At 44.5% G+C, this 22,053-nt stretch overlaps 1 protein-coding gene across 2 annotated transcripts in view; it reads right to left on the bottom strand.

Annotated features, from left to right (window-relative positions):
- Nucleotides 1-675: 675 nt before the first annotated feature.
- The window catches only part of GLTPD2 (glycolipid transfer protein domain containing 2), a 37,798-nt gene continuing 16,420 nt past the window's right edge, over nucleotides 676-22,053 (bottom strand). Inside the window, exons 2-4 of one of the 2 annotated variants that reach the window (XM_073623019.1) lie at nucleotides 21,363-21,445; nucleotides 2,864-3,054; nucleotides 676-2,359 (exon numbers count right to left, since the gene is read on the bottom strand). In XM_073623019.1, the coding sequence (XP_073479120.1) occupies nucleotides 1,834-2,359; nucleotides 2,864-3,054; nucleotides 21,363-21,445 (800 nt within the window). In that variant the 3' untranslated portion in view covers nucleotides 676-1,833. Of the gene's footprint in view, nucleotides 2,360-2,863; nucleotides 3,055-21,362; nucleotides 21,449-22,053 lie in introns of both variants that reach the window. The other variant, XM_073623018.1, reaches the window with a different exon arrangement.

Raw genomic sequence — 22,053 nt, forward strand, 5'->3', positions numbered from 1 at the left:
GATATTTCCAGTACCTATAGGTAAGCCCTATTCTAGGCTTACCTATAGGTTAAAGTCACAATCAGAGGTTTACAACCACTTTAACCTGCTTAAGAGGTCTTAGCTGAAGTTGGGCTTACATTTGTTTTCTCATACTTAAAGTGGAACTGAAATTGAATATCTGCTATGTTATAGGGCAGGGGTCCTCAACCCCCAGGCCCTGGACTGGTACCGGTCCTTAGCTTGTTGATGACCAGGCCGCACAGCAGGAGGTGAGTGGCGACCGCGGTCCGTACAGGATTATCACTATCGCTTGCCCCCTGCTGTGTGGCCGTGCCACTTAGCCTATGTGTCCTCTCCTGCATCTCCCACCGATGTCATCTTATCAGCAGAGCAGGGGGTGGGAGGAGCTGCAGATTTGCACAGAGAGCGGGGGTCTTTTCATATTAACAAGCGGTTAATCACTGACTTGTTAACATGGTAAGTTGGGCAGCTCCCACCCTCCGTCCAGATCTGCAGCTCCTCCTGCCCCCTGCTCTGCTAATAGAATGACATTGGGGGGCCGGGGCGGGAGATGCAGGAGAGGACACACAGGCTGATAACTGCCTCTGCCCTGCAAAAGGTAGAATGGTGCAGGGGAAGCAGAGATTTACAGGGGTCGCTGTGATGTTAGACAGGAAAGGGGGGTGGGGGGGGTCCATGACTGCAAGGTGAAATGTGATGGGGGCTGTGATTGTTAGTTGCGCTGTAATGTAAAGAGGCACTGTGATATAAAGGGGGCTGCACTGTAAAGATGCGCTTTAATCTTTACCTGTGCCCCTTTCCAGTGTAGTCCCCTTTATATTACAGTGTCCCTTTACAGTGCAGTCCCTGTCACATTAATTTAAAGGGGACTGCATTGTAAAAGGACACTGTAATGTAAAGGGTGGCTGTGATGTGAAGGGGAACCAAGGATACTGTGGCACAGCTGTGGACTGACTCCCCTACTCCCCCCCCCCCCCCCCGCCCCACCCTGGTCCCTGGAAAAATTGTCTGCCACTTAATCGATCCCTGGTTCCAAAGAGGTTGGGGACCGGACCGCTGTTATAGGGGACATCTAAGATGTTAGTTGTGCCTAAGCCATACCTTGAAAATGCACCTTTAGGCTTGAATTCCTCCTAAGATATAGTCATACACATCCTGGTAAGTGAAGGTTCCTAGGCACGCCTGGGCCTACAGCTTCATAGGTGTACATCTACAGTGTGAGGTCCAAGGCACTGCTGCCTCTGACTGGTGATTTGAAGACTCACAGTTTCTTTATTGCTTAGGCACAACTGACATGTCTAAATATTCCCTTTAACAAAGCAAATCTTTCTTTTTGATTTCAACTTTAACTTTATGTGTTCAACTTTATCTTGGATAAATATCCAGATCCCTATATAAAGCTCTTCCTCAAGGAACTGGCTCTATGGTAAAGCCACTTATAGAGGAGCACATTTGGGGTGGCATTTTCTGCAGAAATGACCTTTTATGTGCCAAGACTTCTGGTATGTGGTTGAAATTATTCTTGTTCTAAATAAAAAAATAAGGATGTGGTTGAAGGTATTTGTAGGTACCACAACATATTTTGCTTTACCAGCAATGGCAATTTCACTTTAATTGACATTAAAACCCATTGTTGGCATTAACCCATCTTGTCCTCTTTTGGCCAGGAAACCACAGTTGATCAAAGAGGCCTTCTGATCCCATTTTGAAGAACTCATTTTTGCCTCGTTGCTCCTTAGCTTGACTCAAGTTCTATACTGTACATGCTAGAGGACATTTAGTAAGTGAATAAAGTATCTCAAGCCAAATATATGTCCTTCAAAGTTGATTTTATGGTAAGTCCAACATGTTATTGATTGTATAGAGGTCTTGCGTGATGTTGTAGACTTTCACTATGGAATCCACGGTGGTGAAGAGAACAACTTTCGCTTCTTTGTGGTCCTGGACACATATTAATTTGTACATCTCCTCCAGAGGAGGCATGGCCAAAAATGCCACTTCAGCTATCTGCCGGATGAACCAGCTGTGGTAATGGGACAAGGTCTTATGGTAGGCATCGGCACACATTTGTGAAGTCCTGTCCTGGCCAGGACTGGCGCCCACTTCGTAAAGAAAGACTTCCAGCCATTTAAGGGCTCTGTGCATGCGCAAGAGTGTCCTGCAGCCTGAGGGCACCTGATTGGAAGGCAGATATTTAAAGTTCACCACCTCCTTCTCCAATTCATATTTTATCATGGACTTGATTGTTTTGTAGCTTTTCCCATTTTCGCCATCTAGATATCCCTGGAGGATGTTGATTTTGGTTGTTGTTTCATGAGAAATAAAGGTGAATACAGAACCCATCGAATCCATGAACCTAAGATAAAAGTGGTAAATGTCAATGCGCAGACTCATTTCTCCTCCTGTCCTTGTCACCCTGCAGGAGGAGGACAGACTCATAGCTCCCTTCTGTCTGTATCACCCTGCAGGAGGAGGACAGACTCATAGCTCCCTTCTGTCTGTATCACCCTGCAGGAGGAGGGCAGACTCATAGCCCCCTTCTGTCTGTATCACCCTGCAGGAGGAGGACAGACTCATAGCCCCCTTCTGTCTGTATCACCCTGCAGGAGGAGGACAGACTCATAGCTCCCTTCTGTCTGTATCACCCTGCAGGAGGAGGACAGACTCATAGCTCCTTTCTGTCTGTATCACCCTGCAGGAGGAGGACAGACTCATAGCCCCCTTCTGTCTGTATCACCCTGCAGGAGGAGGACAGACTCATAGCCCCCTTCTGTCTGTATCACCCTGCAGGAGGAGAACAGACCCATAGCTCCTTTCTGTCTGTATCACCCTGCAGGAGGAGGAATGATATGTAACTCACTTGATCAGTTCTCTCCATCCATCTAAGTAATGTTGCAGTAAGATCTCATTGTCGGTTGTCATACTGTCATGAAAGGATTGCAACATTTTTCCGATCTGGAAATTCTTCCCCTTGCAGTTCTTCTTAGACTGTTCTATCACTCGCAGGTAGGATGACTCTTCCTTAAAGGACTCCACACCCTTTTCCTGCTCCTGTAAGAAGACAGAATTTTGTGACAACCATTGAGTAATCTCACAATTACAAAATGTTCATGTATTGTAATTATCCACATGAAAAACTTATTTGCATTTTAGTAAAACATCTTCTCAGTTTGCTTTGAAACATGAGACACCAAGCAATATGAATACACAGGGTTTGATTTACTAAAACTGAGGAGTGCAAAATCCGGTTCAGTTGTGCATGGTAGCCAATCAGCTTCTAACATTAGCTTGTTCAATTAAGCTTTGACAATAAAACCTGGACGCTGATTGGTTTCTATGCAGAGCTGCACCAGATTTTGCACTCTCCAGTTTTAGTAAATCAACCCCAAAGCATTTTTTTTTCTAAGCAGATAGCAACCTCCTCAGCCTACTTACCTCACTATGGAGACCTTGCTAAAATATTTAAATTCTATATAAAGCCTAAGAATGTTGTCTTGGATAGAGTGATGATGACATAGAACATTGGTCTAGGTTTTTTGTGCTGTCCCTTGTAAGAGTTGTGGGGTGGTGGTCACATCTAGGGATGAGCGAACGGTTCGGGCTGAACTTTGGTTGGTCGGATGTTCTGAACAATATGCAGTGTTCAGGGCAAATTCTAAAGCCGCCGTAACACCGTTAAAGTTTATTGGACACTAACATGAAAAATCAAAAGTGCTAATTTTAAAGCCTTATATACAAGTTATTGCCATAAAAAGTGTTTGGGGACCTGGGTCCTGCCCCAGGGGACATGTATCAATGCAAACATTTTTTTTTTAAAAACCTGTTTTTTTCGGGAGCAGTGATTAATAAAATAAAATTAAAATGAAATAGTCCTTTTAATATCGTGCCTGGGGGGTGTCTATAGTATGCCTGTAAAGTGGTTAGAACAGTACCACAGCAAAATGACATTTCTAAAAGAGAAATTGTCTTTTAAAACTGATCGCGGCTGTAATGAATTGTCGGGTCTTGGCAATATAGATAAAACTTATTGAAAAAAAGAGCATGGGATCCCCCCAGTCCATTACCAGGCCCTTTGGGTCTGGAATGATTATTAAGGGGAACCCCGAACCAAAATTAAAAAAAAAAAAAAAATTGCGTGGGCATTCCCCTAAAATCCATACCAGGCCCTTCGGGTCTGATATGGAAATTAAAGGGAACCCTGCGCCAAATTTTTTAAAAAAATGCCATAGGGGTCCCCCCCCCCAAAATCCATACCAAACCCTTCAGGTCTGGTAAGGATTTTAAGGGGAACCCTGCCCCAAAATTAAAAAAAAAAAATGGCATGGGGGGCCCCCCAAAATCCATACCAGACCCTTATCCGAGCACGCAACCTGGCAGGCTGCAGGAAAAGAGGGGGGACGAGAGAGCGCCCCACCCCTCCTGAACCGTACCAGGCCACATGCCCTCAACATGGCCCCCCAAAGCACCTTGTCCCCATGTTGATGGGGACAAGGGCCTCATCCCCGCAGCCCTTGCCCGGTGGTTGTGGGGGTCTGCGGGCGGGGGGCTTATCGGAATCTGGAAGCCCCCTTTAACAAGGGGACCCCCAGATCCCGGCCCTCCCCCCTGTGTGAAATGGTAACGGGGTACAAGTACCTCTACCATTTCACAAAAAAAGTGTCAAAATGTTAAAAACGACAAAACACAGCTTGGGGCAAGTCCTTTATTAAAAAATAAAAAAAATAAAAATGTCCCGCGATGTCCATTCATCTTCTTCTATCACAAGTGTTCAAAATATCTCTCGCGCTACTCAGGGACAGTAAACAAAACTCATAAACGAGTGCAAGCAAAGTGCAGCAAAATCTCTAAGTGTATCACATAACACTAAACAATAAAAGTGAATAAAGTGATTTCGCGCAAATTGTAGTGATAAACACACTGAATAATTAGTGTATCAAATAGGGTATATAAATCAATACAAATGTGTTCTAAAACATCTAAATAAAGCGACAAAGGAATAATATGTAATTTTACATATATGAATCATATATCTAATAATCCTAAATTTATGCAATGTATGCTTCAAAAGTGTCCTTATATATAATCACGTGAAAAACAGTGTATGACACCATCCGTGAGGCAAAAAACAAAGCTATAAAATCAAAATGAATATTAAAAAAAATCAAAAATAAAGAATTAAATAAATAAATAATAATGAATACTATAAAATGAAAATTGCAAAAGTGTTAATAAATGTCCAAGACCTATTTAAGTGAATAAATAAGTGGATATAATTAAGAAAAAGAAAAAAAAAAAATCTGTGACCGACCCGCCTCCATGGGAAGCTTCCGCTGTCTGACGCGTCTTCGGTTACGTAAATGGGTGACCCCCGACCCCCTCTGACGCCACGAGGAAGCCATGGGGAATTCCCGTGGTGTCAGAGGGGGGCGGGGTCACCCGGTTATGTCACCGGGTGGCCCCGCCCTCAGTTATATAAGGGCTGTCACAAGCGAAGACGCGTCAGACAGCGGGGGCCTCTCATGGAAGCGGTTCGGTCGCAAGATTTTTTTTTTCTTCTTTGGTCTGGGCAGCGTGATAGAAGAAGATGAATGGACATTTTGGGACATTTTGGGACATTTTTATTTTTTAATAAAGGACTTGTCCCAAAGCTGTGTTTTTTTCGTTTTTAACATTTTCACACTTTTTTGTGAAATGGTAGGGGTACTTGTACCCTGTTACCATTTCACACAGGGGGGGGGGAGGCCGGGATCTGGGGGTCCCCTTGTTAAATTGGGAGCCTGCAACTGGAACTGCTGTTACTGGTGGGATCTCCAGTTATAGGACTAAGAAACTCTATACAATGAGATATGATGGAAAATATGCTGAAGAATAGATTTTGGGTTCTCATACGCTTTAAGGCCTTTTGCACAAGAGGCCATTAGGGTGACCACATTTCCAAACTGCCATTCAGGGACACCCCCTCATCCCAAAAATCAGCTTGTACTGTAACGAATCACAGCACAGCCAGAGTGGCGGGTGCACGCTCTACCCAGCAGCACTGATCACGCCGCCAAAAAAGGCCGCCGCATCGCCACCTTACTCACTGACATTACTTGTCCTGCTGGCCGGCCCGAGACCCGTTTTGCCTTGTTCCAATGCTGGCTTCACACTGCCCAGTGATTAGACACAAGAGGCAGGATTTATGATTTCTCAAATCACAAGCAGGGGGTGGGGATTGTGCCTCTCCAGACATTCCCAGGCCAGGACAAGTACTGTTAGTGAGTAGAGTGGCGATGTGCCCTTTCCTGGGCATCGGATCGGAGGGGGGGGGGGCGTGGCTGTGTCAGTTTTAGTTACATTCTGGGACACTGTGTTGTCCTAGAATAAAGGTGCCCGGGACAGACCTGCAAAATACGGGACTGTCCCGGGCAATCCGGGACACGTGGTCACCCTAGAGGCCATCCATCTGCAGTACGTCCCTGCCAGCAGTTTTGTACATCCAGGAGGGACAGGTGCAGCATCCAGCCCTGTTACAAGCAGCCTGTCAAGGTCTATGACAGATTATGGCTGGATGGGGCTGAACGCTGTACCAAGGACCTACCAGAATTTTTCACAGAGGCCTTTTACTCTCCATTCCTAGACCTTCATACAGTACAGCATTCAGCCCTGTCCATTCATAGTCTGCCATAGACTTTGACAGGCTGCCTGCAGCAGGGCTGGATGCTGCACCTGTCCCTCCTGGGCACGCTAAAACACCAGGAGGATCACATTGCAGATGGGCGGCCCTGTAAGCCAGGGGCCTAAGAGGGCTGAGAAAGCCCCTAGCCTGGGAGAACACTGACTACTGGATCAGGGTCCAAGTACTGTCCAATAAGTACCAATAAGTAACCAAGGAACTACAAACTGAGCACCACCAAGTCTTTGGCTCGTGGTTGCAGCTCGACCCAATTCCCTTGACTGGGTCTCGTTTGGCAACAGTACTGCCTGCCAAACATGACATGCTGTATAGTTTTTTGCAATGCCATGAAGCAAGGCATCGCTGCTGAAGCACTATGTACTACCTCCCCGAACGCCATATTGACGTATGTCAACAAGGCCAAATTAAATCAAGGGTTTCTTTCTCAATGTTGCCCTTTTTTACATGACCCAGCACATGATCTGGCACTTCCGGGTAGAGGATGCGCGTGCACACTGCTGGCGACCCGGCTATGCTGTGATTAAACACAGCACAAGCGAATCTGCGGGTGCCGGCCAAGGGATGTTTGCCGGTACCCCCTGTTAGGCGAGGAGAGAGACAGGACAGAGCTCTGCCTACGTAAACAAAGCAAAACTCTATCCTGTCAGTGGGGAAGTGATGGATTTTGATTCCCTACAAAGCAGGGGGGAAAAAATCACACACATGGCTAGGCACACAGTTAACCCTTTGATTGCCCTAGATGTTTTAACATCCCAGCCAGTGTCATTAGTACAGTGACAGTGCATATTTTCAGCACTGATCACTGTATTAGTGTCACCGGTTCCTACAAAGTGTCGGTTAGAGCCAGAATGTCCACCGCAAAATCGCAGTCGCTGATCACCGTCATTAATAGTATAGAAAAAAAAATTAAAAATCCAGTATATATATCATAGTTTGTAGACGCTATAACTTTTGGACAAACCAATCAATATACGCTTACTGGGATTTTTTTTTTTTTATTATTACGATAAACATATAGCAGAATACATATCGGCCTAAATTTATGAAGACATTTGATTTTTCAAATGTTTTATTGGATATGTTTTATAGCAGAAAGTAAAAAATATTGCTTTTTTTTTTTCCAAATTTACATTTTTTTGTTTATAGCGCAAAAGATAAAAAATGCAGAGGTGATCAAATACCACCAAAAGAAAGCTCTATTTGTGGGGGGAAAAAAAAGGACATCAATTGTATTTGGGTACTACGTCGCACGACCGTGTAATTATCAGTTAAAATAATAGCAGTGCCGTATCGCAAAAAATTGCCTGGTCATGAAGAGGGGTAAATCTTCTGGAGGTCAAGTGGTTAAGATGTGTGTCCACAACTGGTTAATAATGTTTCTCAAATTTCACCTGGAAAATAAGTGCATCAAAGAGGTATTGACAGAAACTGTTTACACTGTTTGGGACAAAAGAAAAATGGATACTAAAGGAACAGAAGCAAAAGATTTGCTGATACAAAAGTATCTTTTCTGATAAATAATGAAATACCTTATAGCAAATATGGACATCAGTTGTGAGGCCAGGTCAGTAAAGGATGAATTCTTTGGTTATTACTCATTGTGATTCCCACACATATTATTATTATTATTATTAATAATAATAAACTGACTCCATTGGGTAATTCCCACACACAATAATAATAATATTATTATTAATAATTATAATAATAATAATAATAATAATAATAATAAACTAATTCCATTGGGTGCATTGGTATGTGCAAATAGGGGTGTCTCACTTGTTATCTGGTACCAGTAACTAGTGGCGTAAGTAGAACCTTCAGGGCCCCGATGCAAGAAACTATGAAGGGCCCCTCTGACCTCCAGACAGGGCCCTTTCCATCGAGGGCCTGGTCGCAACGGGGGCGGCTGCATATAAAGGAACCGATTCCTCTATTCCCCCTCCCTCCCCCCCTGCTTCTCCTCCTCTTCCTCCCACAGGCATTCAGTGGCTGCAGGATGAAAATTTTGTTACTACTTTGGTTCCTACTCATTGTGATTCCCACACATATTAATATTAATAAAAAACTGATTCCATTTTGTGCAGTGGTGTGTGCAAATAAGGGTATCTCACTTGTTATCTGGTACCAGTGGCATAATTAGAACCTTCAGGGCCCCCGATGCAAGAAACCATGAAGGGCCCCCCTGACCTCTGGGCAGGGCCCTTTCCTCCAAACCCGGTGGCGGAACACCAGGGCCCGGTCGCAGGTGGGTGGCTGCATATAAAGGAACCGATTTCTCCATTTCCCCCCTCTTCTTGTCCTCTTCCACCCACAGGCACTCAGCGGCTGCAGGAAGAAAACGGAGAGATCGGTTCCTCTATGTCAGTGTTTCTCAATCTTTTTCCAGTCAGGGCACCCTTGAAGTATACCCCTAGGTGAATGAGGCTGCACTGCAACCACTCTGCAACTGTGTGCATGGCATGTAGTTGCAGCATAGTGATGATGCATTTAAGGGGTTAAAACAGGCGGTCAGGAGGCAACATACATACACATATATAAACATATACTGTATATATAAGCACACGCATATATAAACACACACACACACACATACATGCATACACATACAGTATCTCACAAAAGTGAGTACACCCCTCACATTTTTGTAAATATTTTATTCTATCTTTTCATGTGACAACACTGAAGAAATGACACTTTGCTGCAATGTAAAGTAGTGAGTGTACAGCTTGTACACTCTGGTGAACTCCATGCCCAAGAGGGTTTAGGCAGTGCTGGAAAATAATGGTGGCCACACAAAATATTGACACTTTGGGCCCAATTTGGACATTTTCACTTAGGGGTGTACTCACTTTTGTTGCCAGCGGCTTAGACATTAATAGCTGTGTGTTGTTATTTTGAGGGGACAGCAAATTTACACTGTTATACAAGCTGTACACTCACTACTTTATATTGTAGCAAAGTGTCATTTCTTCAGTGTTGTCACATGAAAAGATAGAATGAAATATTTACAAGTGAGGGGTGTACTCACTTTTGTGAGATACTGTATATAAACACACACACATACAGTTGTATGGGGAGACGCAAGCTACTAGTCGGCACATCCACCGGCTAGTCAGAGACCCGGAGACATCCGGAATCTACTATCTACTATTTGTGGGGGATCAGGCGGGGGCTCATAGCGCATCGGCGTCACGCATCGCTCCCCCACACGACGTCACTAGCTGGTGTCATTGTGGAGGCGCGCCTCTTTCCATCTAGCCAACTCAGCTGGACGTGGTGACGTCAGTCATGGGCGGTTTTCCATCGTCCAGGCTGTGGCCCCGCTCCACGCACTGTCGGCATAGCGTGATATTGGTGGTGACCGCCGACGCAGACAGGATACACATTAAGGCGCTTCCCTTTCTCCCCCAGGCGCAGTCCTCACTCCCGCACACGTGCAGACGCCACAGCTCTGGAAAGCTCCTTTCCCAAGCACACGAAGGTAACACTTAGCGGTTCCCTTATGTAGAATTCTACTCCTCCTACTCCTATTGTTAGCAATATTGGTCTATCTTAGTGGATTTTCTATCCATTTCAGATACATATCCATGACTCTGACCTGTTTTTGCCATTTTGTGGGAGCGATGGTCTGTGCTCTGGGGATGATGCCGGTGCATGCCTGTCCCGTGTTGGACCCTTTGCCACCTCAGCTCCGGGGGAGGACAACCCCTTTAGCCCGGTCTCTACCCTACACCACAGCTGGGCACGCAGTGTAAGTATCCACAAACCGACTTACTGTCCTTTCTGGTTGCATCTAGTTCATTTTCTGATGCTCTCATACTTTGTTATTTCCAGACATCCTATTGCATCCGCCCCTGAAGAAGTGTATTCACAGAAACGCGTCGGGCACCATGGATGCAGCCACTCTTGCTTTAATAGGATTCTACTCAGATTTACGCTTTTATGAATTTATACTCACCTCTTACATTATGTTGTCATGTACCTCCCAGTTTTGTATATGTATTCCCCTCATGAAATTTGTCATTGAAATCCATTGCTCAGATGTCATGCTGATTGTTGTATATACACGTATTTATGTAGGTTTTGTCTTGTGCCTATGCACGTGCAACCTTTTACATGTGATGTACATCTGGATGTCTTATGCAATGAATTTGACTTTTTTATCTCAACCCCAATCTGTCAACTGCCTCATTTAAAGTCCCAATGTCCTCCCCCTTTTTTCCTTACTATCTACTATGGTAACCTGGAAGCGATGACATGACATCACTTCCGGTTTACAGGCATCTAAACAGCACAATTTTTTTTAAAAACAAAAATATTCAAAAACGCTGATCTTGGCGTTTTGAATTCTTTCAACTGCAAAGGAGGAATTTGGAGTCTTATAGACCCCCGATCCCTCCATAAAGAGTACCTGTCACTGCCTATTACTGTCACACGGATGTTTACATTTCTTGTTACAGCAAAAAAAAAAAAAAGATTAAAAAAAAAAAAATTTCAAGCAACAGTGTAAAAAAAAAAAAATTGATAACAATACTTTTTTTTTTTTAAAGTGCTGCTATCTCCCCATGCTAGCGCGCAAAGGCGGACACGTGCGTCGGTCCCGCATGTGAGCAAACTGCAATCGTCCCACACATAGGAGGTATCGCTGTGAACGTCGGATAATGGGCAGTAATTCTAGCACCAGACCTCCTCTGTACATCTAAAGTGGTAACCTGTAAAGGCTTTTAAAGCATCGCCTTTTGATAGTAAAATTTTAAGTCGTTTGTCGCCGTTGTGCGGGCGGGAGCAATTTTAAAGAATGACATGTTTGGTATCTGTTATCTCGGCGTGACATCATCTTTTATATTTTACAAAAAAAAAATGGGGTTATGTATCGTCTTTTTGTGCATTAAAATTTTAAATGCGACATAAAATGTGACATAAAAAATTGCAAAACCCACCAATTTATTCCCTAGGGCAGTGTTCCTCAACCTTTTTTTTCAATCAAGGCACCCTTCACAATTCCGCACAATCTCGAGGCACCCCATTCTAAAATTTAGAAAACTAAATGAATGATTTTACATAATGTAGCAACATCCACTTGCATAGGACAACCAACATTCGCAGTGATTTATTCTTTCAAAGCAAACACCTTTGCACACTGGTACTGACTAGTATTCCAATGTTTCTCTTCTCCCTCACTCAGCTAATGTGACCCCAGTGCTAATGGAGAGGAGCAGGGGAGGAGCAAACAAGGGTGCCGTGCAGGTGCCCAATGTCCTTCTTATCAACCGATGATGTCATTGGTTGTTAGAAAACCATTGGCTAGAAGATTGTAATGGTGCACAATGAAAACCCGAGGCTTTGGGGTTGATTTACTAAAACTGGAGAGTGAAAAATCTGGTGCAGCTGTGCATGGTAGCCAATCAGCTCCTAACGTCAGCTTGTTCAATTAAGCTTGGAGAATAAAACATGAAAGCTGATTGGTTTCTGTGCAGAGCTGCACCAGATTTTGCACTCTCCAGTTTTAGTAAATAAACTGAACGGTCTGCTTTCAGAAAAAAGTGGTCTCAGCAGCGGATTCGCCGCGGGATCACTTTTATCAGTTGCGGGAGAGGCCCCCCCCCTGCCGTGGCGCTCCGGTACCCTCCGCCGCTTACCGGAGCCGCCAGCGGAGGCGATCGCGTCCTCTCCCCTTTGTGGTATAGAGACGAGTGAGGGGAAGATGGCCCCCACCCTGCTCCATACCACTGCAGGGCGGAAGCGACGTCAAAATGTTCCTTCCGCCCATAGCTCTTAAAGGGACATTTTTTATTTTTTCAAACATTTTTTTATATTTTTTTAATTTCATTTTAGTGTAAATAAGAGATCTGAGGTCTTTTTGACCCCATATCTCATATTTAAGAGGTCCTGTCATGCTTTTTTCTATTACAAGGGATGTTTATATTTCTTATGCAGGGGGTCCCCGGGTTACAAACAAGATCGGGTCTGTAAGTTTGTTCTTAAGTTGAATCTGTTTGTAAGTCAGACCAGGTACATTTTTTTAAGTGTAGTTCCATCCAAAAAAAATATTCTTACGCTTTTTGGATAGCACAGGGAAGGGTTATCACCCCTGTGACATTTGTTTTGCTGTCTGTGCTCCTCTTCAGAAGATTTCACCTCACTTTCTGTCCCAATGACAAATGGATTTTGAAAATTTTGGGTTGTTGTGGAAACAAGGATTGGTAAAAAAGCTTCAGTGGAGACATCTGTTTCCAATAAAAACTCTTACAGGAGAGAATTTCCCTTCCTAGGGGTAGATTTCCTCTCACTTCCTGTCTCCCTCCGTTTGCAAGTAGGAGTCGTTTGTAAGTCGGATGTTTGTACCTAGGGGACCGCCTGTAATTGGAAAAAAAGTGACCCAATTTTTTTTATTTTTTTAAAAGAACAGTGTAAAAATAAAAAATAAAGAGGTAAAAAAAAAAAAATGTTTTAATGCGTCCTGCCGAGCTCGCGTGCAGAAGCAAACGCACACGTGAGTAGCGCCCGCATATGAAAACGGTATTCAAGCTACACATGTGAGGAATCACAGCAATCGTTAGAGCGAGAGCAATAATTCTAGCCCTAGACCTCCTCTGTAACTTAAAACATGCAACCTGTAGAATTTTTTAAATGTCGCATATGGAGATTTTTAAGGTTTAAAAGTTTGTCACCATTCCACGAGCGGGCACAATTTTGAAGCATGACATGTTTGGTATCAATTTACTCGGCGTAACATTATTTTTCACAATATAAAAAAAATTGGTCTAAATTTACTGTTGTCTTATTTTTTAATTCAAAAAAGTGTATTATTTCCAAACAAACTGCACTTGTAAGACCGCTGCGCTAATACGGTGTGACAAAGTATTGCAACAACCGCCATTTTATTCTCTAGGGTGTTAGAAAAAAATATATATAATTTTTGGGGGTTCTAAGTAATTTTCTAGCAAAAAAAAAAAAAACCCTAGTTAGACTTACCGGTAACGGTATTTCTACGAGTCTTTCAGGACAGCACCTGGAGAGAGCGCAGCTCCACCCACTTTTCCCAGGAAACACTGCAGTCAGTTTTTTTCTTTAAAGACCGGACACTTCCACCATGGCCTCAGTTGTTCATAGAGTACCTCCAGCCATGCTGAAATTAGATAAGCAGAACATAGCAATAACACCACATTTTTATAAGCCAATTAGGGCGGGTCATCGGTGCTGTCCTGAAAGACTCGTAGAAATACCGTTACCGGTAAGTCTAACTAGGGTTTTTCTCCCCTCGTCTTTCAGGACAGCACCTGGAGATGATAAAAGAGTACTTACTCTAAGGTGGGACCACCGCCTGCAGGACCTTCCTGCCAAACGATTGATCCGCTGCCGATAGCAAGTCCAACCTGTAGTGGCGGGTGAAGGTGGAGAAGCTTGTCCACGTGGCCGCTTTACAGATCCGGCCTGGAGAAGCCCCTGCTCTTTCTGCCCAGGACGTTGCTACTGCCCTTGTTGAATGGGCCATTACCCCTGTGGGAGGATCAGCCCCTGCAGCCCTGTAGGCTTCACTGATCGCCATTCTAAGCCATCTGACTATAGTGCTTTTAGAAGCACAATGACCCTTGCGTGATCCAGAAAAAAGAATAAAAAGAGAATTTGTCTTCCTAAACTCTCTCGTAATCTCTAAATAATGGAGTAAACATCTCCTCACATCCAGGGTATGAAAAGCCTCCTCTTTAGAGTTGGATGGTGTAGGACAAAAAGTAGGCAAAACTATCTCTTGTGCCCTATGAAAAAAGGTTGCGACCTTTGGCAAGAAACCCGGGTCAGTTTTCAGCACTACCCGGTCTGAAAATATCAAACAAAAGGGTTCTACTATAGATAGAGCCTGTAACTCACTAATTCTTCTGGCTGAGGTAACTGCTACCAAAAGAACCAGCTTAAGCGTCCATACTTTTAAAGTTGCTTCCTGTGGTGGCTCAAAAGGTGTTCTGATCAACCCCTGTAGCACCAGAGATAAATCCCATTTAGGAAAAGATTTGAAAGGTACCGGCCTAAGCCTGGCCAATGCTTTGAAAAATCTCACTATAAATGGTTCCTGAGATAACTTTCTCTCAAGAAACACCGACAAGGCAGCTACCTGGACCTTCAGGGTACTGGCTGCCAGCCCCATCTCCATACCTTCATTGAGAAACTCTAAAATTGAGGGCAACTCCTGTGGTGAACATTTTTTAGTCATGCACCAGGAATTAAACCGCTTCCATGTTTTAAAGTAAATACCCCTGGTAACCTTCTTTCGGCTATTTAACAGGGTTGACACCAGCTTATCTGAGAAGCCCCTTCTTTTTAGCAGCTGCTCCTCAGTAACCAACCTGTCAGCCTGAGCTGATTGACATTTGGATGCTGAAGGGGTCCCTGGGATAGCAGATCCTTTCGAAGTGGGAGAACCCAATGTGGTTCCACTGCCAACCTCTGTATGGTTGCAAACCAGGGCCTCTTGGGCCAAAAAGGAGCCACTAGGATCAAACTTGTGGTCTCTCGCTGTAGTTTTTTCAACACCCAAGGGATCATTTGAAAGGGGGGGGAAAGGCGTAGCACAAGCGGAAGTTCCATGGTTGTGCTAGTGCATCCAAACCTTTCGCCTGATCTTGCCTGTTTAGTGAGTAATAGGCTCTCACCTTTGCATTCTTGTGGGATGCGAACAGGTCTATCTGAGGAGTTCCCCATTTCTTTGTTAATTCCTGGAATACCTCCCTGTTCAGACTCCGTTCTGCCTCTAGTATCCTTTCTCTGCTTAGAAAGTCTGCCACTAGATTCAGCTCTCCTTTTAGGTGTACAGCTGTTAGGGACTTTACGTTGCCTTCCGCCCAGGATAGCAACTGAACTGACAAGGCTAGCAAGACCTTGCTTCTCGTGCCCCCCTGTCTTGTAACATATGCCACTGCTGTGGCATTGTCTGAAAGCACTTGAACATGGTGCCCCCGGACTATTTCCTCGAAAGCCCATAGTCCTAGGAGAATAGCCCTTAATTCCCTCCAATTGGAGGATCTCCTGGCTTCCCTTTTTGTCCAATTGCCTTGAGTCATCTGTCCTTCCAGGTGGGCTCCCCACCCCCAGGAACTCGCATCTGTTGTTAATCTCCTCTCCTGGGGAAAAAACCAGAGCAGGCCCTTGTTCAGATTGGAGTGGCTCCTCCACCACCAGAGCTTCCTCTGAACTCGGGGAGATATCGTTATCATCTTTTCTAGGGACTCTCCATAAGACCAATTTTTCAAAATTGTCTGTTGAAGTTCCCTTGCGTGCAAACGTGCCCACTGAACTGCAGGTATTGCTGCAGTAAGGAGCCCCAAAACGGACATCACTGCCCTGATAGAAATTGGCAGGTTTGTCTGGGCCTTTTTTACAGCGTTCTGAAGCTTTACTATCTTCTCCTCTGGGAGATACATTTTTCCCTGTATGGAGTCGATAGTGTAACCTAGAAAGGTTATTGCCTGTGATGGGATCATGTTCGACTTTTCCTCGTTTATTAACCACCCCAGGCTCTCCAGATGCCTCCTCGTCCTTTGTAGATCTCTCTCCAATATGTGCCTTGATTTGGCAAATATTAGCAGATCGTCTAAATATGGGACAATCGAGATTCCTTCTATTCTGAGAGGGGCTAAGGCCTCCGCCAGAATTTTTGTAAATATCCTCGGAGAGGATGACAGCCCGAAAGGGAGAGCTCTGAATTGCAGATGTAGGACAGATCCCCCTATCCTGATCGCAAAACTGAGGTGCTTTTGTGATGCTGGGGCTATAGGCACATGGAGATATGCATCTCTTAGGTCTATGGCTACCATAAAGCAGTCTGGGGTCAGGAGACCCTTTACCGAAAAGATCGTATCCATCTTGAACTTTTTGTACCTGACCGCTCTGTTGAGTATCTTCAGGTTCAGGATCAATCTGAACTTGCCTGAAGGCTTCTTCACCAGAAAGATGTGTGAATAGCACCCCTGTTCTACCTCGTTGGGGGGGACATTTACTACCACCTTCTGCTGAATTAACTCCTGCAGAATTGCTGACATAGCCGTAAACTTCTCCGGGTCTCTGGGAGCCTGAGTTAAATAAAACCGAACCGGAGGGGGTTGGGCAAACTCCAGTCCGTAACCCTCCCTTATAGTTTTTAGGATAAATGGACTGTCTGTTATCCTCTGCCACTGTGGGAAGAAGGTTTGTAACCTTGCTCCCACAGACTGGGGACCGTCACAGGCTCTTTGTATTTGGGGTAGGGGGGCGAAAGAGTACCCCTGACTTGCCCCTGCCTCTCTGAGACCTCCAAGGTCTTTTATATCCTGTCTCCTTAGAGTCTGTGGTTTTCCGAAAAGGACGAAAATTTTTGTTGCCCTGAGGAACCACCTTTTTCTTAATGGGGAAGGCCTTCTTTTTGTCAGCCGTTCTCTCAAGAATGGCTTCAAGACCTGGGCCAAAAACCAAATCCCCCTCAAAGGGTAAACCGCATAACTTGGCTTTAGAGGCTGTATCCCCGGTCCAAGTCTTGACCCACAGAGCTCTGCGTGTTGAGTTGATTAGGGCAGATGATCTGGCCGACATCCTAACTGATTCAGCCGAAGCATCTGCTATATATCCAACAGCTTTCATAAGCACTGGTAAGGTCTCTAAAAGATCCTTACGAGGTGTACCTGCCTCGATATGAGCCTTCAGTTGCTCCAACCAGTGCTCCAGGTTTCTGGCTACCACTGTTGATGCCATAGCTGGCTTTAAATTTGCTAGGGTGGAATCCCAAGCTTTCTTTAGCAGGGAGTCAGCCCTCTTGTCCATGGGATCCTTGAGGATACCCATGTCCTCAAACGCGAGGTCAGTGTTTCTCGACACCTGAGAGAAGGCCGCATCCAGTCTAGGCTTTTTGTTCCAGACCTGTGCGCTATCTTCCTCAAAGGGAAACCTGCGTTTGAGGGATCTAGAAAAGAAGGGGGCCCTCTCTGGGTCCTTCCATTCTCTCTTAACTGTTTCTGACAGAAACTTGTGCACCGGAAACATCCTGTGTTTCACTTCACCCATGCCTTGAAACATCTTATCGTGTAACGACAGCTGGGCCTTGTCCTCTGTAATATTAAGAGTAGTGTGGATAGTTTTTAGTAGATCATCCACCTCCTCTAGAGACAACTTATATCGAGATGAAGAAGAAGAAGATTCTTTCTCTTCCTCTGCTTCTTCCTCTGATTCCGTAGCCACGCTACGATTTTCCTCCTCCGAGTCACTGTCACCCCTATATGCGGAAACAGAAGACCGGGAACGAGGTACTGAGCTGCCTGCGGCTGGACGTTTGTCAAGGTAGGATTTAAATGACTCAAAAGTCTCCGCCAAATCCTTCCTAAATGAGCTCAGTAAGTCCTGCTGAACCATAGGTGCACTAGGAGTGGTTTCCTCCTTCACTAAGTCTGCAATGCACCCTTTGCATAACACTTTTGTCCAAGACTCTTTAAGCACATTTTTACAAGATGGGCATTTTCTTTTAACAGGAAAAGACGAATGCTTGGTCTTTTCTTTTGCCTTCTGAAATACACAAACAGAAAACACCTATAAACAGCATGCTGAAAAAGAGTGGAAGAGCTAACACTTTAACCCCCCTCCTTCACTCAGCCAGTAAATCCCCCCACAGATTTACTTCACAATCTTAAACACATTTACTTCCTGCTTCAATACACAGGAAGAATGCTGCAGGCTCTTTAAAACATTTACCAAAGAGGGAACTAAAACATGCCCATAGAGTAAGTTACAGAGACACGCTGTCCCCGCTTACCTGGGCCTGGCTGACTTGTGTGGCTCCTGCTCCTGCCACCACCGATTGTTCCTCCTCCATACTGTCAGGATTTGCAATGGCGTTTGGTGCTTGTTTTTCAAACTTTCCCGGTCCACTCGCCGCTGCGAGGGCCGGAAATGACGTCAGCCGGAAGAGACCTGCCCTCCCCCCCTGCGTTCCAGCGGCCGGAACCGGAAGCCGCGTCGCGCCGCTGGAGGTCCCGCCCCCGGCCGTAGTGACGCGCTCGCCACCGGAACCCGGAAGGCTGAGCAATGGGGTTGAAGAGGAGACGCCGCTCCTTCCAAGCCAGCCGCCGGTCTAAAGGAGCTGGGACCCCCCGCAGCCTGACCCTCGCCGGGTATGAAGAGGGGAGGACGCCGGAGCAACCCCCGCACGTGAAGGGAGGAAGCTGGGCTGGCCTGCCACAAAAAGAACAGAAATACCGGTATGCCCCAAACTCTCTCCACCTGGAGACAGCGCAGCACACCCCTGGTTCCCTGCAGCGCTTCCACCATGGCGGAGGAAACACTACAACTGAGGCCATGGTGGAAGTGTCCGGTCTTTAAAGAAAAAAACTGACTGCAGTGTTTCCTGGGAAAAGTGGGTGGAGCTGCGCTCTCTCCAGGTGCTGTCCTGAAAGACGAGGGGAGAAAAAATGATTTTAACTTGTAAACAACAAGTCTGAAAAATAGGCCCAGTCTTAAAGTGGTTAATGCTTTTTTGGAAGATAGTAAAAAATTTACAATTCACTTTTTGAGGGTTAGCATTCCATTTTGTCCCTTTTTGTTACTGTAACTTTACTCTTGTAAGGTAATTTATTTACATACAGTAAAGTAAGTCCTCATTCACATACAACATACTATAGCGTACGCCTGTACCAGTCCACATTTACCTGCACGAGGATGCACAGGTGTTCCATGCATCCCTGCGCGGGCAGTGCCATTATTGTCAATGGGGACCCAGATGCTGCATGGATACAGATGTTGTGTCCCAATACCACATCTGTATGGGTTCAGGCGCGTGCAGGTGTGGACACACACCTGCATAAGCAGCCACAGGGATTAGGACGCAGCAGCTGGGTCTCAATTAACATCAATGAAACTGCCTGCAAGGGTGTACGATATAGTAGGCCCTGTGTGAAGGAGGTCTAAAGCTGAACTCCAGGCATATATAATAAAACAAATAAATGCAAATCTGTATTTAATAATACACCATTGCATTTTTTTTAATGCAAGCATTGTAAGTCCTTTTACAGCAGAGCTCAGGCTGGGAAAGTGGGAGGTGGGGTGGGGGGAGGGTAGCATAAGGAGCCAATCAGTTGTGCTGCAGTGCAGGGTATATGCTGATAGGTAGAAAGAGCAGAGAGATGAGCTCATTGGTCTGCTGCTTCTCTTTTCACTGTCCAGTCACAGGTTGGGGGAGGGACAAGACCTGTAAGTGTCACTGAATTGCAACAGAGAAAAATCAGGTCTCCTGCCCTGCCAGATCAGGCTGTGCTGTGTGTCAGAGCTGTGTAAGCCTCAGAACTGGGTGCACAAGAACACTTATCATTTGGGAGATAAAACAGTTCTCATATATGTATTTATCCTTCTTAAATATTTTAGCAGTAAGAAATCAGCAAAAAAATGGAGGACTGAAAGTGAAATGAAGACACAAATACTCAATAAATAGCAAAGTAAATATTAGCCTTATGCCTCGTACACACGATCGGATTGTTCGCCAACAAAACCGTGGAATTTTGTCCGAAGGGTGTTGGCTCAAACTTGTCTTGCATACACACGGTCACACTAATGTTGGCCAACAATTACAAACGTAGTGACATACTAGACGTACTACGTGTTTTTTCAGCTCTTTAGTGCCACCTTTTGGGCTCCTTTTGCTAATTTCAGGTTAGTAGAAGTTTGGTGAGTGTTTTTGATTCGCGCTTTTCTTTTCACGTTTTTTCATTTTGCGCTTTTCAGTTAGTTTCTGAACGGTCGTTCGTCAACCAGTCATGTTGCAGAAGGAGGAGATAACGTGTTATTTATTATTGGCCTTGGAGTTATTGCTTTGACATTATTTGTTTGATTGAATAATGATTTGATTTGTTATATTTTCTATATTTTTGGATGCATAGAATGCACTTTTTGGTTAAGTTCTATTGACAGATATCATGTCTAATTTATTATAATTTTTTTTAATGCACAATAAAAAAATTGTGGAGAAGAATACTTGGCTATGTGTTTTATTTCAAATGACAGTTTGGGAGTAGGCAGTTACATTTTTTAAAATACAATGTAAAATTAACAAGGGACACCAACATAGTGTGATCTTTCATCGTAAAAACTACGGGATAATGGTGTTGTGATAACTTGCCCAAAAAAAATAAAAAAAAAACATAATAATATTATTCTTGATATCACTAGAAAAAAAAAGCCTTTGAAACTTTGTTTGCAATAACATCAGTATCACCAGCAAAGCAGCTTCATTAATATCCCATTAAAGAAGAAGAGAATTGTGCGCTGCATTTTGAGATTTTATATTTTGCCGCGTCACAAATGTTAATTCTCCATTACGAACGCTAGTTTACAAGACCGACTGCTTCCAGCTCGTCCTTGCTTCCGAGCATGCGTGTTTGTACTTTGGACTTTTGTCTGACAGACTTGCGTACACACGCTCGGAAAATCTGACAACTGACATTTGTCCGCGGAAAATTTGAAAATCTGCCATCCAACATTTGTTGGTGGAAAGTCCGACAACAATTGTCCAATGGAGCGTACACGCGGTCGGATTTACCGACAACAGCCTGTCATCGAACATTTCCCATCGGAAAGTCCGATCGTGTGTACGCGGCTATAAACTTTTCTTCTGTTTTTTCTTGCTTTTTGCAGAATAAAAAAATTGTGAGTGTAAACCCTAAGGGAGGCTCACCCATACATCCTCCTTAGCGATGACATCATTCTCAGTCTTGACACACGGTTTCCCATCCTCAATGCACTCATAAAGGGGAGTATCTGCTGTACAGGAGGACAAAGAGAAGACAAAAATATAGTTAGCACCATTGGTTGAAAAGCAAACACGTAGTAAATGATACTGAGCTCCCTGGGTGAGGCGATAGGGGGCTCAGATAATGACATACATGCCTAAACTTGAACTTGGCTAATCTGAACATTCATGGTCATGTCTATGCTGGCCCTAAACTGTCCACTTTTTGTTGCTTTCGAACAGCTTAGGACTCCCATGTGAAGTTATGCACTCCCTTTTTGCTTTCTACTTTCCTACCCATGTTGTATTTCCTCTCTTACCCCTCACCCCTAACATCATGATTCCTCCATCCCAGTGCAGGAACTGCTCATCCCTCAAGGGATTTGGTAGTACCATATGGGTCAAACACTGGGCCAGATTTAACAAATATGTATTTGGGTAATGCTGCTTCATTAGGGTCCTTCCATGCGCAATGGTTCAATGTTCTTTCACTACTACTAATGTACAGTAGGGACGGAAAGTATTCAGACCCCCTTAAATTTTTCACTCTTTGTTATATTGCAGCCATTTGCTAAAATCATTTAAGTTCATTTTTTTCCTCATTAATGTACACACAGCACCCCATATTGACAGAAAA

Source organism: Aquarana catesbeiana, linkage group LG03 (genome assembly GCF_042186555.1).
Source record: "Aquarana catesbeiana isolate 2022-GZ linkage group LG03, ASM4218655v1, whole genome shotgun sequence".
In the NCBI taxonomy this organism is placed as follows: Eukaryota; Metazoa; Chordata; class Amphibia; order Anura; family Ranidae; genus Aquarana; species Aquarana catesbeiana.